At 42.5% G+C, this 12,677-nt stretch overlaps 1 protein-coding gene across 4 annotated transcripts in view; it reads left to right on the top strand.

The window, feature by feature from the left end:
- Positions 1-334: 334 nt before the first annotated feature.
- Positions 335-12,677, top strand: part of HIBCH (3-hydroxyisobutyryl-CoA hydrolase) — a 122,295-nt gene continuing 109,952 nt past the window's right edge. The window contains exons 1-3 of one of the 4 annotated variants that reach the window (XM_031651413.1): positions 395-478; positions 6,758-6,932; positions 9,454-9,496. Coding sequence is in view for 1 of the 4 variants with exons in the window: in XM_031651412.1 (XP_031507272.1) it covers positions 444-478; positions 9,454-9,496 (78 nt within the window). In the remaining 3 variants the exon portion in view is untranslated. Of the gene's footprint in view, positions 479-6,757; positions 6,933-9,453; positions 9,497-10,841; positions 10,893-12,677 lie in introns of those variants that run through there. The other 3 variants (XM_031651412.1, XM_031651414.1, XM_009182619.4) reach the window with 3 other exon arrangements.

Below are 12,677 nucleotides of genomic sequence, written 5' to 3'. Positions count from 1 at the left end.
AAAATTACTAAAATTCCAGAAAAGTCTTTCACATTAGTTCCTGCTGGTCAAATTTGCAGGTCAAGCCTACAACAGGTTGCGCTTTGGGCTAAGACAGCCTCTAGAGGGCAATCTCCTTTCCTGCGAGTCCGCCCTAGTCCGCTCTATCCTCCCTCTCCCCGCTCCGCCTCAGCTCGCTCTCCGCCTTCCCCCTGGCCCCGTCCCCGATCCCAGGCCCGCCCCGCACCGGTTCCATCCCCCTTCCCCGCCCTCAACTATTTCCTCCAGGCGTCGTTCTTGCCCCGCCCCTCCCTGCCGCGTAGCGGAAACGGTCGCTCTGGCTTTCTGGAGGACTTGTCATCTGTGCCCAGCGGGGCAGGACGGCGGTGGGCGGGGCTCACGCGAGGCGCTGGAAGGGTCCGCGTGATTCTCGCTACGTTGCTTTAGCTCCGGAGTGTTTGGCGATGGGGCAGCGGGAGGTGTGGAGGCTCATGTCGAGGTGAGTGAGAGAGCGAGCAGCCAAGGGCAGGCTCTTCAGCGGCGCTCGCCAAAGTGGGAAAAGGGCCGGGGGTGGAGACTGCTGGCCTCGAAGTTTCGAGTCGCGCTCAGAGGCGCAGTTTTGATACCCCAACCTTGGCCCTCCCCAAGCCCCAGCCCCCGTCCCTGTCTTCCCTTTCTCCCTCTAGCATCTTCTTTGTGGCGGCACCCGCGTTTTCTGCCACTCTAGCTCTTAATTCAACCTTGTCCCCACACGACTTGCATTCTTTTGGCCTCAATTTCTTTTCTTTCTTCGAAGTTGGGTGCAGTTTGGGGACACGGAGGGGTTCAGCTTAGAGGAATTGTGCGGCATGTTTTGTGCAGTCAACACACACAGGTGCCTTGTCACTTGCTGCACCTCTCTCTGCCCGTGGTATGATTTTATTCAGCTTTCTTGCATGGCTCCAGCGTCAGTGCAGGCATCTGGAACTTTCAGGCTAGTGTTGAGGGACATTTAACGTGGCATGGGGGAGCATGTTTGCAAACGTTGTTTAACTTTTCAAAAGTACCCCTCACTGCACCTTGAGCTCAGCCTAAGAAATCTGGTAGCCACATCTTTAGGAAGTTAGGCTACATGCGTCTTGAACAGCCCACTGTCTGGCCCTGTACTGTCATGTCAGGTAGCAGCTGCGCCCACTTGAAGGGAGAACCGTGTTTATTTCCTTAAAATAAGGACAACTTAAATTATTGGATTCTTTAAGCCTTAGAGTTTGCCTTCTGGGTTTCCTGAAAAGGGATGGAGGTGTTTCTTTGAATTAAGAAGAATAGTTTCAGGGGAAAGTGTCTAGAATTCTAACACTGTATCCACAGACCTAATTCTCAGTATATATTTGTTATACATTTAAGAGTTGCTTTTCTGCTTGTTTTTTTAATACCTTAAAATTTAGTCCTTGCACGAGCTCATGGAGAGATTTAGTAAATACTAAGAAAATCAGTACACGTAATCGTTGCTGCCGCTTTTTCAGTGTTGTTAGCAAATAGCAAATAGAAACAAACTGGAAAGACATGTTCGTTAAAGTTAACTGACTTAGGAAAGGATCTGTCATTTCCACAATTCAGCTTGGCTTTCTTCCACCCCACGTTCCAAAGTGCAGACTCTGTAGGTGAGGGCAGGACCATTTTGGGGGCTTTGATCTGAGATGCCTTTTCCAAACTCAGCCCTGGAGTGGGCATTATCTTGGAAAGCAGAGGCCTAAGTGGTCCAGTCCGCAGTAGCCTAACCCTCAAGCGTGTAAGGGAATACGGTGCTACGGAAAGTGTTTCTGAGAGGAGAAAAGGCCTTGGGCCATGGTTGACAGTGTTGGGCAACCCCACTTGAACTCTGGCCTCCCTTGGCTTCTTTGGTACTGGCCTATTTTTCTAATGCCACTCTCCGCCGCCTCTCCTCTTACCCCGGTGCCAGTTTAGCTCTTGGACTTTTTTTTTTTGGTTCCCAAATCATCTCTCTCAGCGTAACTCAAATCTTTGTGTAATCTGACTTTCTCTGAGCTCTAGTGCTGGTCACAACCCTCTTAATGTCTCAGCTGCAACTCACATATAAATTTACACTTAAGGGTTAGGCGCGGGGGCTCATGCCTGTAATCCCAGCACTTTGGGAGGCTGAGGCGGGCATATCATATGAGGTCAGGAGTTCAAGACCAGGCTGGGCAACATAGTGAAACCCCCGTCTCTACTAAAAATACAAAAAAAAATTAGCTGGGCGTGGTGGCAGGGGCCTGTAATCCCAGCTACTTGGGAGGCTGAGGCAGGAGAATTGCTGGAACCTGGGAGGCGGAGGTTGCAGTGAGCCGAGATTGCACCACTGCACTCCAACCTGGGCGACAGAGTGAGACTCCGTCTCAAAACAACAACAACAAAAAACAAAAAAAAAAAGGAAAAGAAAAACAAATTTGCACATAAATATAACCCCTATTCTTTATCTCTCTTGGCACTATCATTCTTCTAGATTCTCAAAGTTACCTAAGTTCTTCCAGACTCCTAAACCTTAACCTCTTCCTGTGGATTCAAGTTTCAACAGTAGTCTCAAAGTTACCACTTTTTCCTCTTCCCAGTGTGAATTGTTTCCGTACAAGAGTGCCAGGTTAATCTCGCTGAGGTTTTACTTTAGTGACTGCCATTCTTCTCAGAAGCTCACAGAGGTGCACTTCTGCTTATGCAATTAAATACAATTTTACCAGCCTGAATTTCACAGATTCGGCCCCAGTATATTCATGAATGAACAGTTACCTACTGTTCTGTTCTACTTGCTGGGAAGCACAGTTCTAGGCATTTTTGTTATCCTATAGCCACCGTGGACTACTTGGTGTTCCTACTGTTCCTTGGAGTCTGAAAGGAGAGCAGATAGGAAACATAATTAGACAAAAGTAATTTTTAGTTACCAATTCTGATAAGTGTCTTAAGGGACACAGTTATGAGAGCCAGATTAGGTAGGGAGAGGGAGTCAGGAAGCCTCATCAGAGAGGGTGCTTTTTGCTGGGTGTGGTGGTTCATGCCTGTAATCCTAGCGCTTTGAGAGGTCAGCGTGGGAGTTCAAGACAGTTCTGAGCATAGCAAGACCCCATTTCTATAAAAAATAAGAAAAAACTAGCTGGGTATGGTGGCATACGCCTATCCTTCCAGCTTGGGAGGCTGAGGTGGGAGGATCACTTGAGCCTCAGAGTTCAAGTTTACAGTGAACTATGATTGCGCCACTGCCCTCCAGCCTGGGCAACATGGAAAAACCTAGTCTCTAAAAATAAAAATGACAGGAAGAGATTACTTTTTAGGTTTTTAATAGGCCTCATTGCCTTTTCCATCTGCTCTGTACTCTGCTGAACTCTATTGTTTTGGTTCTTGCTCTTTGACTGCCTCTCTTTTTTACTTCTACTTAGTTGTTTCTTAGTTGATCAAAGGCTCAATCTTTGATGCTCTGTTAGGTTGTTTTCTGTGTTAGGAATCATGAGCCTGAGTGCAGAGGCCAAGAAGGAAGCATTGAAAGATGCTGGCTAGATGGTAGCGTGGGGAAACTGGTGAGCTGGATAGAGTGCTCTGGAGAGGAGGCAGCTTCTCAGCTGCAGGCATTGTTGCCCTTATAGAATATAGACTCAGGGTTTCCATTACTACTGATTTTTCTGGAAAGCTGGAAAAACTGCATTTTTAGGTGAAATCTCTTGATTTTTAAATGTTAGTAGTTTTCTTTTTCTTTTTCTTCTTTTTAATCTCTGCCGTTCCATCCAGATAATGTTAGTAGTTTTAAAACACTGCTCGGCTGGGCATGGTGACTCAAGCCTGTAATACCAGCACTTTGGGCAGCTGAGGCTGGAGGATCACAGCCCGTGAATTCAAGACCAGCCTGGGCAACATAGACTGTGTCTCTACAAAAGATTTAAAAATTAGGTGTGGTGGTGTGCGCCTGTAGTCTTAGCTGTTCAGGAGGCTTGAGTCCAGGAGATTGAGGCTGCAGTGAGCCTGTGATCATACCACTGCACTGCAGCCTGGGTGACAGTGAGACCCTGTCTCTCAAAATAAATAAATAGAATACAGAAATAAAACGCTACTGACCAATACCACAGTTGCAGTTGGCATCCTTCTGGCAGTTAGTTTTCAGCTGTAGCCTTCTCATTTATTCCTTACAGAAAACGGAGAGATTCCAATGCCTCAGTGATTGTACATGCATGTGGCATGAGACATACCTTTAGTTCTAACTTTTCTTTCAAGCTCTAGTTGTTCTTCTGTTGAATATTTCTGCTTATGTCAGTACAAACTCAAATTCAGAATTGAATTTGTATTTCATCCTGCAAACCAGCGAGCTTCTTTCCCTGTCTTTTCTATATTCTCCTAGTTGTCCTGGTCTGAAATCTTAAAGTCGTTTTTGACATTCTTTTCCATTGAGTTTTTACTCTATAATAACTCGTAATAATATCACTCCCTTCTGTTTCCACAGCTGCTTGTTCTTCATCACCCCATGCCTAAATTATTGGCCTCCTGGACTTGATTTTCTGCTCTATTCACACCTTGCCTACTTCTGGGATAATAATTTTCATTAAGCACTACTTTGTGATGTTGTCTTCCTGCTTAAGCAGTTTCATGTAGTTGTTTAATTGCATGAGGCCATGTTTATTTTATTGGATAATTACAAAAAGTTCCTGAGTGATAAAGTTCTCATCTAAGACAGTTGTTTATTTAAACTACACACATCATGACCACCTGGAGGATTTGTTAAACACAGATTTCTGGGCCCCACAGTTTCTTGTTCAGTAGGTCTGGGGTGGGGCAGAGAATTTCAGTTTCTAGTAAGTTTCCAGGGGATATTGATGGTACTTGTCCAAGAACCATACTTTGAGAATTGTTCTAAAAAAAAGCCAAGTTAACATCAGCTGAAGGAAATAAGCCTGATAAAGTTAATTAAGAAATTAGGAGTAGCAGGCTGGGCGCAGTGGCTCACACCTGTAATTTCAGCACTTTGGGAGGCTGAGGCGGGCGGATCAAGAGGCCAAGAGATCATGGCCATGCTGGCTAATATGGTGAAACCCCGTCTCTACTAAAAATACAAAAAATTAGCTGGGCATGGTGGCCGGCACCTGTAGTCCCAGCTACTCGGGAGGCTGAGGCAGGAGAATGGTGTGAACCTGGGAGGCAGAGCCTGCAGTGAGCTGAGATTTTGCCACTGCACTCCAGCCTGGGCAACAGAGAGACTCCTTCTCAAAAAAAAAAAAAAAAAAGGTAGCAGAGTTGTGCGTGCCCTCTTCCTCTCCACCAGATGGCAGTTTTGGAGCCAGTAGAAAGGAGAGATCATAAATTCAGAATTACTTGGGGACACTGAATTCTCAATTACATTTTGAGATATAAAAGCTAATATCAAATTTTAAATGACAGCTGAATTTGAATTAGAACAAGTGGGCCAGGTGTGGTGGCTCACGCCTGTAATCCCAGCACTTTGGGAGGCTGAGGCAGGCAGATCACCTGAGGTTGTGAGTTAAAGACTAGCCTGGCCAACATGGAGAAACCTTGTCTCTACTAAAAATACAAAAATAAGCTGGGCGTGGTGATGCACACCTGCAATCCCAGTTATTCGGGAGGTTGAAGCAGGAGAATCGCTGGAACCTGGGAGCAGAGGTTGCAGTGAGCCAAATGGAAGCAATATGATTATATAGTATTTGGCAAGGAATTTGGTTGTATATATATATGTTTTTGTAATTGGTCCACAGATTTTTGTGACCTATAAATTTTGTGTACAGTGGCTTTGTTTGATAGGTTTACATTAACTTTGAGTTAAATTCTGCCTTATATATAAAACTGGGACTGGGAGTTCTCTTTGTTTATTTGTTAAAACACTGCAGTTAGTACTTAAACTATTACATAAGAGTTACAAATCTGGCAACACCTTCTTGAACCGACATTTGGGTACTGGCCTCATTAAGGACTAAAGTCATTCTGGATTTTTATACTTAAAATTTACAAAAAGATAAAATTGAGTCAAGTTGAAAACATTTTAGAAATGGTGTTTAGGGTAGTGTAGTTCGCACTTTAAAAGTAATTTTGAAAACCTTATTTAGACAATATCCCTAAATAAGATACGCTCTGTTGCTTCAGTTTCATAATTATAAAGTGTTAGTGTTGATTTCTAATGACAGCTTCCTTCTTTGAAATCATTTAGGGGAGCTTCAAACAAAGTATCTGTGCCTGTGCCCCACCTTCAGAGTTTGATGTAATTGGTCTTGGGTGTGACCTGAGCTTTGGAATTTTTACCTGTCTCCAGGTGATTTTTTTTTTTTTTTTGGAGACAGAGTCTCACTCTTGTCGCGCAGGCTGGAGTGCAGTGGCACAGTCTCAGCTCACTGCAACCTCTGTGTTAGAAATACCAAAATTGGGCTGGGCGCGGTGGCTCAAGCCTGTAATCCCAGCACTTTGGGAGGCCGAGACGGGCGGATCATGAGGTCAGGAGATCGAGACGGCTAACACGGTGAAACCCCATCTCTACTAAAAAATACAAAAAAAAACTAGCCAGGCGAGGTGGCGGGCACCTGTAGTCCCAGGTACTCGGGAGGCTGAGGCAGGAGAATGGCGTAAACCTGGGAGGCGGAGCTTGCAGTGAGCTGAGATCCGGCCACTGCACTCCAGCCCAGGCGATGGAGCGAGACTCTGTCTCAAAAAAAAAAAAAAAAAAAAAGAAATACCAAAATTGTTAGATGATTGGTGCTGTGAAGAAAAGTCAGCATAGAGACAAAAAGATTTCTCAGCAAGCCATTTTTACTTTCTGCAGAAAGGGTGCCGAATCGCCGATGGAACAATGGCGAGAGCACGCTTGACAAAGGAAAAGCAGACATATTTATCCCTTACGCATTTATGTTGTTCTTACTGCTGTGTCGTGCATCCTTTGGCTGGAGCGGGACCTCACACTCTTAAACTGATACCCAATATGCTAATAGCCTAAATAGGTAAGTGCAGGGAAGAACAAAGAATTTGCTTATGAAAGGTTTAAGGAAGCAATAATATTTTTAAATAAGGAAGGGCATAGGCTGTGAGCTGGAACGTGCCTGTGAGCGTGTCCAATAGTTATGCAGGATAGGGCTTAACAAGGAGTTACTAGCACAAAGCAAGGAGACTTGAAGAAAGTCTTTAAAATAAACTATTATTTCTAACACTTACGATTTATTCTTTAACAAGAAGAAAAACTTTGAAGAGGAAACTTTTTACTTTCTACACTCTGCCTCCCAGGTTCAAGCTATTCTGCTGCCTCAGCCTCCTGAGTAGCTGGGATTACAGGTGCCTGCCACAATGCCCGGCTACTTTTTGTACTTTTAGTAGAGACGGGGTTTCACCTTGTTGGCCAGGCTGGTCTGGAACTCCTGACCTCAGGTGGTCCGTGCCTTGGCCTCCCAAAGTGCTGGGATTACAGGCATGAGCCACCATGCCCAGCCAAGTCTCCAGGTGATTCTAATGCACAGACCAGTCTTGGAATCACTGGGCTAGGATAAGAACATTTTACTTGTGGTGAGACAAATTCAAAAATGCTAATTCAGGAATGTGAACTATGACCGACTTAAACAAATAGATCGTTTCTCTCTATTGTATAATTCAATTTGAATGTAATATAAAAAGAAAGTAATATAAATTTTGAAAGGTAAGTTGGATTACAAGTATTTTTATAAATCCAGTCATCCAAGTTGTGGTTATAAGTGGTAACTGGTCATACTGCCTTTTGTGAAACCTCAGGCTGTTGGTCTTTGTATAATCTCAGAGTATCCTTGAAAAATTAACAGATTGTCAGTTTATCAGTTCCATTAGATAGTATATGTATCTGCACATGTGCACAGCCCTTATCAGGCTGCTGCAGCTACTGATTCTAGCTTTGACCTCTTTCCATAGATCTTAAATTTAGTTTCTTAAACAAAAAGCATGCATCTTAGTAGATTCTAACTATAGTATTTTTATGTGCACATCTGTCGTTACATTGTGGGTTTCTCAAGGGCAAGAGCTATGTCTTTTAGGAAATTTTTTAAAAATCCCAAAGCATAATGATACAACTTGATGAATTTTCACAAACCAGGCATACCTAAATCACCAGCACCTGGATCAAGAAACAAGCTTTCCAGAGGCCCTCCTCATGCCTCTCTCAATCAATGCCCTTCCCGATGTTGCCTTTTACTTTCTTATTAAAATGTACACAAGGCACTTGAGTACACTGTTCTGAAGTTTATAGCTTAGTGAACTTATACCTGCAGTCCTGTAATCAGCATCGGGATAGGGACAATTTCCAACGTTCTATGTTTGTTCATGCCCCTTACCAGGTGACCCCACCCTCACCATTTTCATGTCCATTATCCGTGGTCACTTTGGTCAATCTGTGTCTCGGGCTTTGTATTCCTAGCCCAGCAAGCACTTTTAAAACAGCAAAAATAGAAGTGTGTTGTGTTTATTGTTTTGTAGCCTGCTCTCCTTTTGTGATTTGTCGTGACTGCTTTTCCGTGTTAGTATTTTTAGTGGTTGTGTAATGGCTGTGTGTATTAATAGACACAGTGTTTAAAATAATGCTCTATTCTTAGACATTTACTTTGTTTTCGGTTTTTCCATCATGTAAATAATTGTGAACATATTTATCAATCAAACTTTGGTCATATTTCTGAGATTTCCCTAGCGCACATGCTTGCAGAATTAGTGGATTGAAGGGTGTGATCATTTTAAAGGCTGTGGATTTGTATTTCCAAACTGTTTACCAAAAAAGCAGTACCAATTTATACCTCTCTCTACAGTGTCTGAGAATACTGTTTGTATTGCATCTTTTACAAACGTTTTTTCTTAAGAGTAATGACTTTATTTTTTAGAGTAGTTTTAAGTTGGTGGAAAAAATGACCTGCAAATTTGAGCAGAAAAGTTTGACAAATAATAAGGACATGTATCAACCATTACAGTATCGTACAAATAAGTTTCACTGCCCTAAACATCTCCTGTGTTCCAACTGTGCATCCCTCACTCCCCCAAACCCCTGGCAACCACTGATCTTTCTACTGATTTCATAATTTTGCCCTTTTCAGAATATCATACAGTTGAAATCAGAGTGTGTAGCCTTTTCAGACTGGCTTCTTTTGCTTAGTAGTATGTGTATGTATTTAAGTTTCGTCCAATTTTTTTTTGTGGCATAATAGCTCATTTCTCTTTTTCATGGCTGAATAATATTTTATATGGTTGTATTGAAATTGGTGTGTCTTCCAGCCATTGAAGAACATCTTGGTGACTTCCACATTTTGGCAGTTATGAAAAGTTACCATAAAATTCATGTACCAAGTGGCTATACCATTTAAAGTTCCCACCAGCAGTGGATGAGAGCTAAACCTTTTAAAACTTTTTGTTCTAATAATACCTTTTAGAAGAGGCTGCAGCAAAAGGTGATATACTATTTGTAAACTGAAACATGACTACCCAGATTACTGTTCTCATTTTATTCCACATTTGTTTCAGGTTTAATGCATTCAAAAGGACTAATACCATACTGCACCATTTGGTAAGTTTTGCGGGCATTATTTGTATGTGTAACTTAAAATGTCATTGTTAGAGAAGTAGAGAAATACTGGTATGGCAGGTTTCCTTGACCTTGGTACGTCATGGTTCTCAACTATAGCGTCAAGACATGGCCCACATACCTTGTAGGAGGTGGTATAAGATTATGGTTAAAACCATGGTTCTTACAAGTCAGAATGCCTGGGTTAAATAATGGGTTGACTACTTCATCTTGGGTGGATTACTTGGTCTCTTACAGCTTTCCTTTTGATATATATAAAATGAGAATAATAATAGTATCTACCTTAGAATGCTTTTAAATTATAAATAAGATAATTGTATTAATCAGCGTTCTCTAGAAGGACAGAACTAATAGGACATATGTATATATGAAAGGGAGTTTATTAAGGAGAATTGACTCACATGATCACAAGATAAAGTCCCATGATAGGCCGTCCGCAAATTGAGGAGCAAGGAAGCCAGTGATGGATCAGCCTGAGTCCTAAAACCTCAAAAGTAGGGAAGCTGACAGTGCAGCCTCCAGTCTGTGGCCAAAGGCCCAAGAACCACTGGCAAACCACTGGTATAAGTCCAAGAGTTCAAAAGCTGAAGAACTTGGAGACTGATATTCGAGGGTAGCAAGCATCCAGCACCAGAGAAAGATGAAGGCTGGAAGACTCAGCAGGTCAAGTCTTTCCAACTTCTGCCTGCTTTGATCCTAGCCATGCTGGCAGCTGATTAGACGGTGTCCACTCAGACTGAGGGTGGGTCTACCTCTCCCAGTCCACTGACTCAAATGTTAATCTCCTTTGGCAATACCTGCACAGACACACCCAGGAAAAATACTTTGCATCCTTCAATCCAATCAGGTTGACACTCAATATTAACCATCAAAATAATGCATTAAAAAATCTAGCATAGTCTTTGGGAGGCCGAGGTGGGTAGATCACGAGGTCAGGAGATCGAGACCATCCTGGCTAACATGGTGAAACCCCGTCTCTACTAAAAAAATACAAAAAATTAGCCAGACATGGTGGTGGCCGCCTGTAGTCCCACCTACTCGGGAGGCTGAGGCAGGAGAATGGCGTGAATCCGGGAGGCGGAGCTTGCGGTGAGCCGAGATTGCGCCACTGTACTCCAGCCTGGGTGACAGAGTGAGACTCCATCTCAAAAAAAAAAAAAAAAAAAAAAAAACTCTAGCATAGTGCATGGCGTGTAACAGTCATTTTATACGTTAGCTATTATTGTAATGGTGCCCTTGCAAAGTTAAATATCCATAGTTTACCAGATTGAAAGAAATACATTTTATTCACTTTTATATTTCTTATAGAGGCTGACAAGTAAATTGCACGTAAAAACAATAACAGGTCATCTGATATCACTGTATTCTAGGTGGTACTGTAAGTATTTGTCGTGTTATTAGCTCAGTTAATTCTCACGATAGTCCTCTGTGGTACATACTACAGATCTCTTATTTGCAATTCTAAAACCCTAAAACCAAAAGTTTTTTGTTAGTTTGTGGTAAATGCATTGGCAAAAATCTGACCTGGATGTACTTGAAACTCTTTTAGTTTTTATCCTAACTAGTGTGAACGCTTATGGTTTGGTGCATAAATATAAAAACACTGTATTACTATGTAATCAAGTATTACAAGGACCTAGACTCCTCTTGGGGTATTTTATAAAGCATTTAGTATGTACTGTTTTCAAAGTCTAGAAAATTTTAGGAATTAAGGGATTGTAGCCTTATCTCTGTATAACAGGGCAGAAATTGAGGGACAGAGAGGCTAAGTAACATGCCCAGATGTCACAGCTAGTAATTATGAGGTGTGATTTGAATCCTGGCTATCTGTCTTCATAGATTTACTTTGTACGCTCTATAGCCTCTGACAGAGTGAGCACTAAGTAACTATTGCAACTGTGCCTCTGTTAAACCTAAGTGGAGATGGGGATACAAAGCCTGGCATATCCCCTCCTAACTGTGTTAGTCTGTGTTTTTCTGTTGCTTATAACAGAATACCTAAAACCGAGGAATTTGTAAAGAAAAGGAACTTATTTCTTATAGCTAATGTAGGTTGAGAAGTCCAAGGTCAAGGTGCTGCATCTGGTGTGGGCCATTTTGCAGGTGGGTCCTCTCTGTAGAGTCCCAAGGTGGTACAGGACATCATGTGACAAGGAGGCTAAGTGTGCTAGCTCACTTCTCCCTCTTCCTCTTATAAACCCATAGTCTTACTCCCATACTAACCCATTGATTCATTAACTCATTAATCCATTAACCCATTAATTTATGAATGGGTTAATCCATTCATGTGAGCAGAACTGTCATGCCCAATCACCTCTTAAAGGACTCACCTTTTAGTATTGCCACAGCAGTACCCTTACTTATTTTATTCAGCTGTTGTACATGGAGGCTGAGGAGTTTCCTAGAAAAAAAACTAGAAGTGGTATCAGTGACTCGTATTTAGACTAAGTACATAGGTGGAATGGGAAGACATGACAGAATCCAGATCACATGGCGACTATGGTGACATGGGGCAGAAAACACCTGGAAAGAAGATAAAGACTCTCAGGGCCTGGGGGTTGAATAGTTCTGAGTCTCAGTGTTTGTTTTTATGAGTGCCTCAAGGGTAGAGAAAATGTATCCCAAGCAATTCTTCTGTGGCCTTTCTGAGAGAGAGAGTGAGTGAGAGAGACAGAGAGAGATCCTTTTTATTTCATGGTGGAGTGATGGAAGTATGCCATTGATGGCAGTATTGCAGGCAGAGTTATGAGAAGTGGACAGGATTATTTTGCGTTAATAGTGTGACATTCGTGGTGACGCTTCCAAGATAGAGGTAGGGAATAGAACCCAGAAGGGAGGACAGAATTCTGCATTTCTGCATATAAGGTTTGTCAAGCTAATGAAAGCCAGTGGAACCTGTCAGTGAAGCCTCATTTGTATCTGTAGACTAATTTGGAAATATTCTTACTACAAAAATATTCAGGGAAATACTGTTTTTTCTTCTTTCTCCATAATCTATTTTAAACTCGTTTGTTTTGTTTGTTATTGTTTGAGACAAGGTCTTGCTGTGTTGCCCAGGCTGCAGTGTAGTGATACTAGCTCACTGTAGCCTCGAACTCCTAGGCTCAGGTGATCCTCCTGCCTTCGCCTCTCGAGTAGCTAGGACTACAGGTATGGACCACCA

Source organism: Papio anubis, chromosome 10 (assembly GCF_008728515.1).
Source record: "Papio anubis isolate 15944 chromosome 10, Panubis1.0, whole genome shotgun sequence".
Classification (NCBI taxonomy): Eukaryota; Metazoa; Chordata; class Mammalia; order Primates; family Cercopithecidae; genus Papio; species Papio anubis.
Note: the sequence above shows the minus strand (reverse complement) of the source record. Positions and strands in the feature narration are given on the sequence as shown.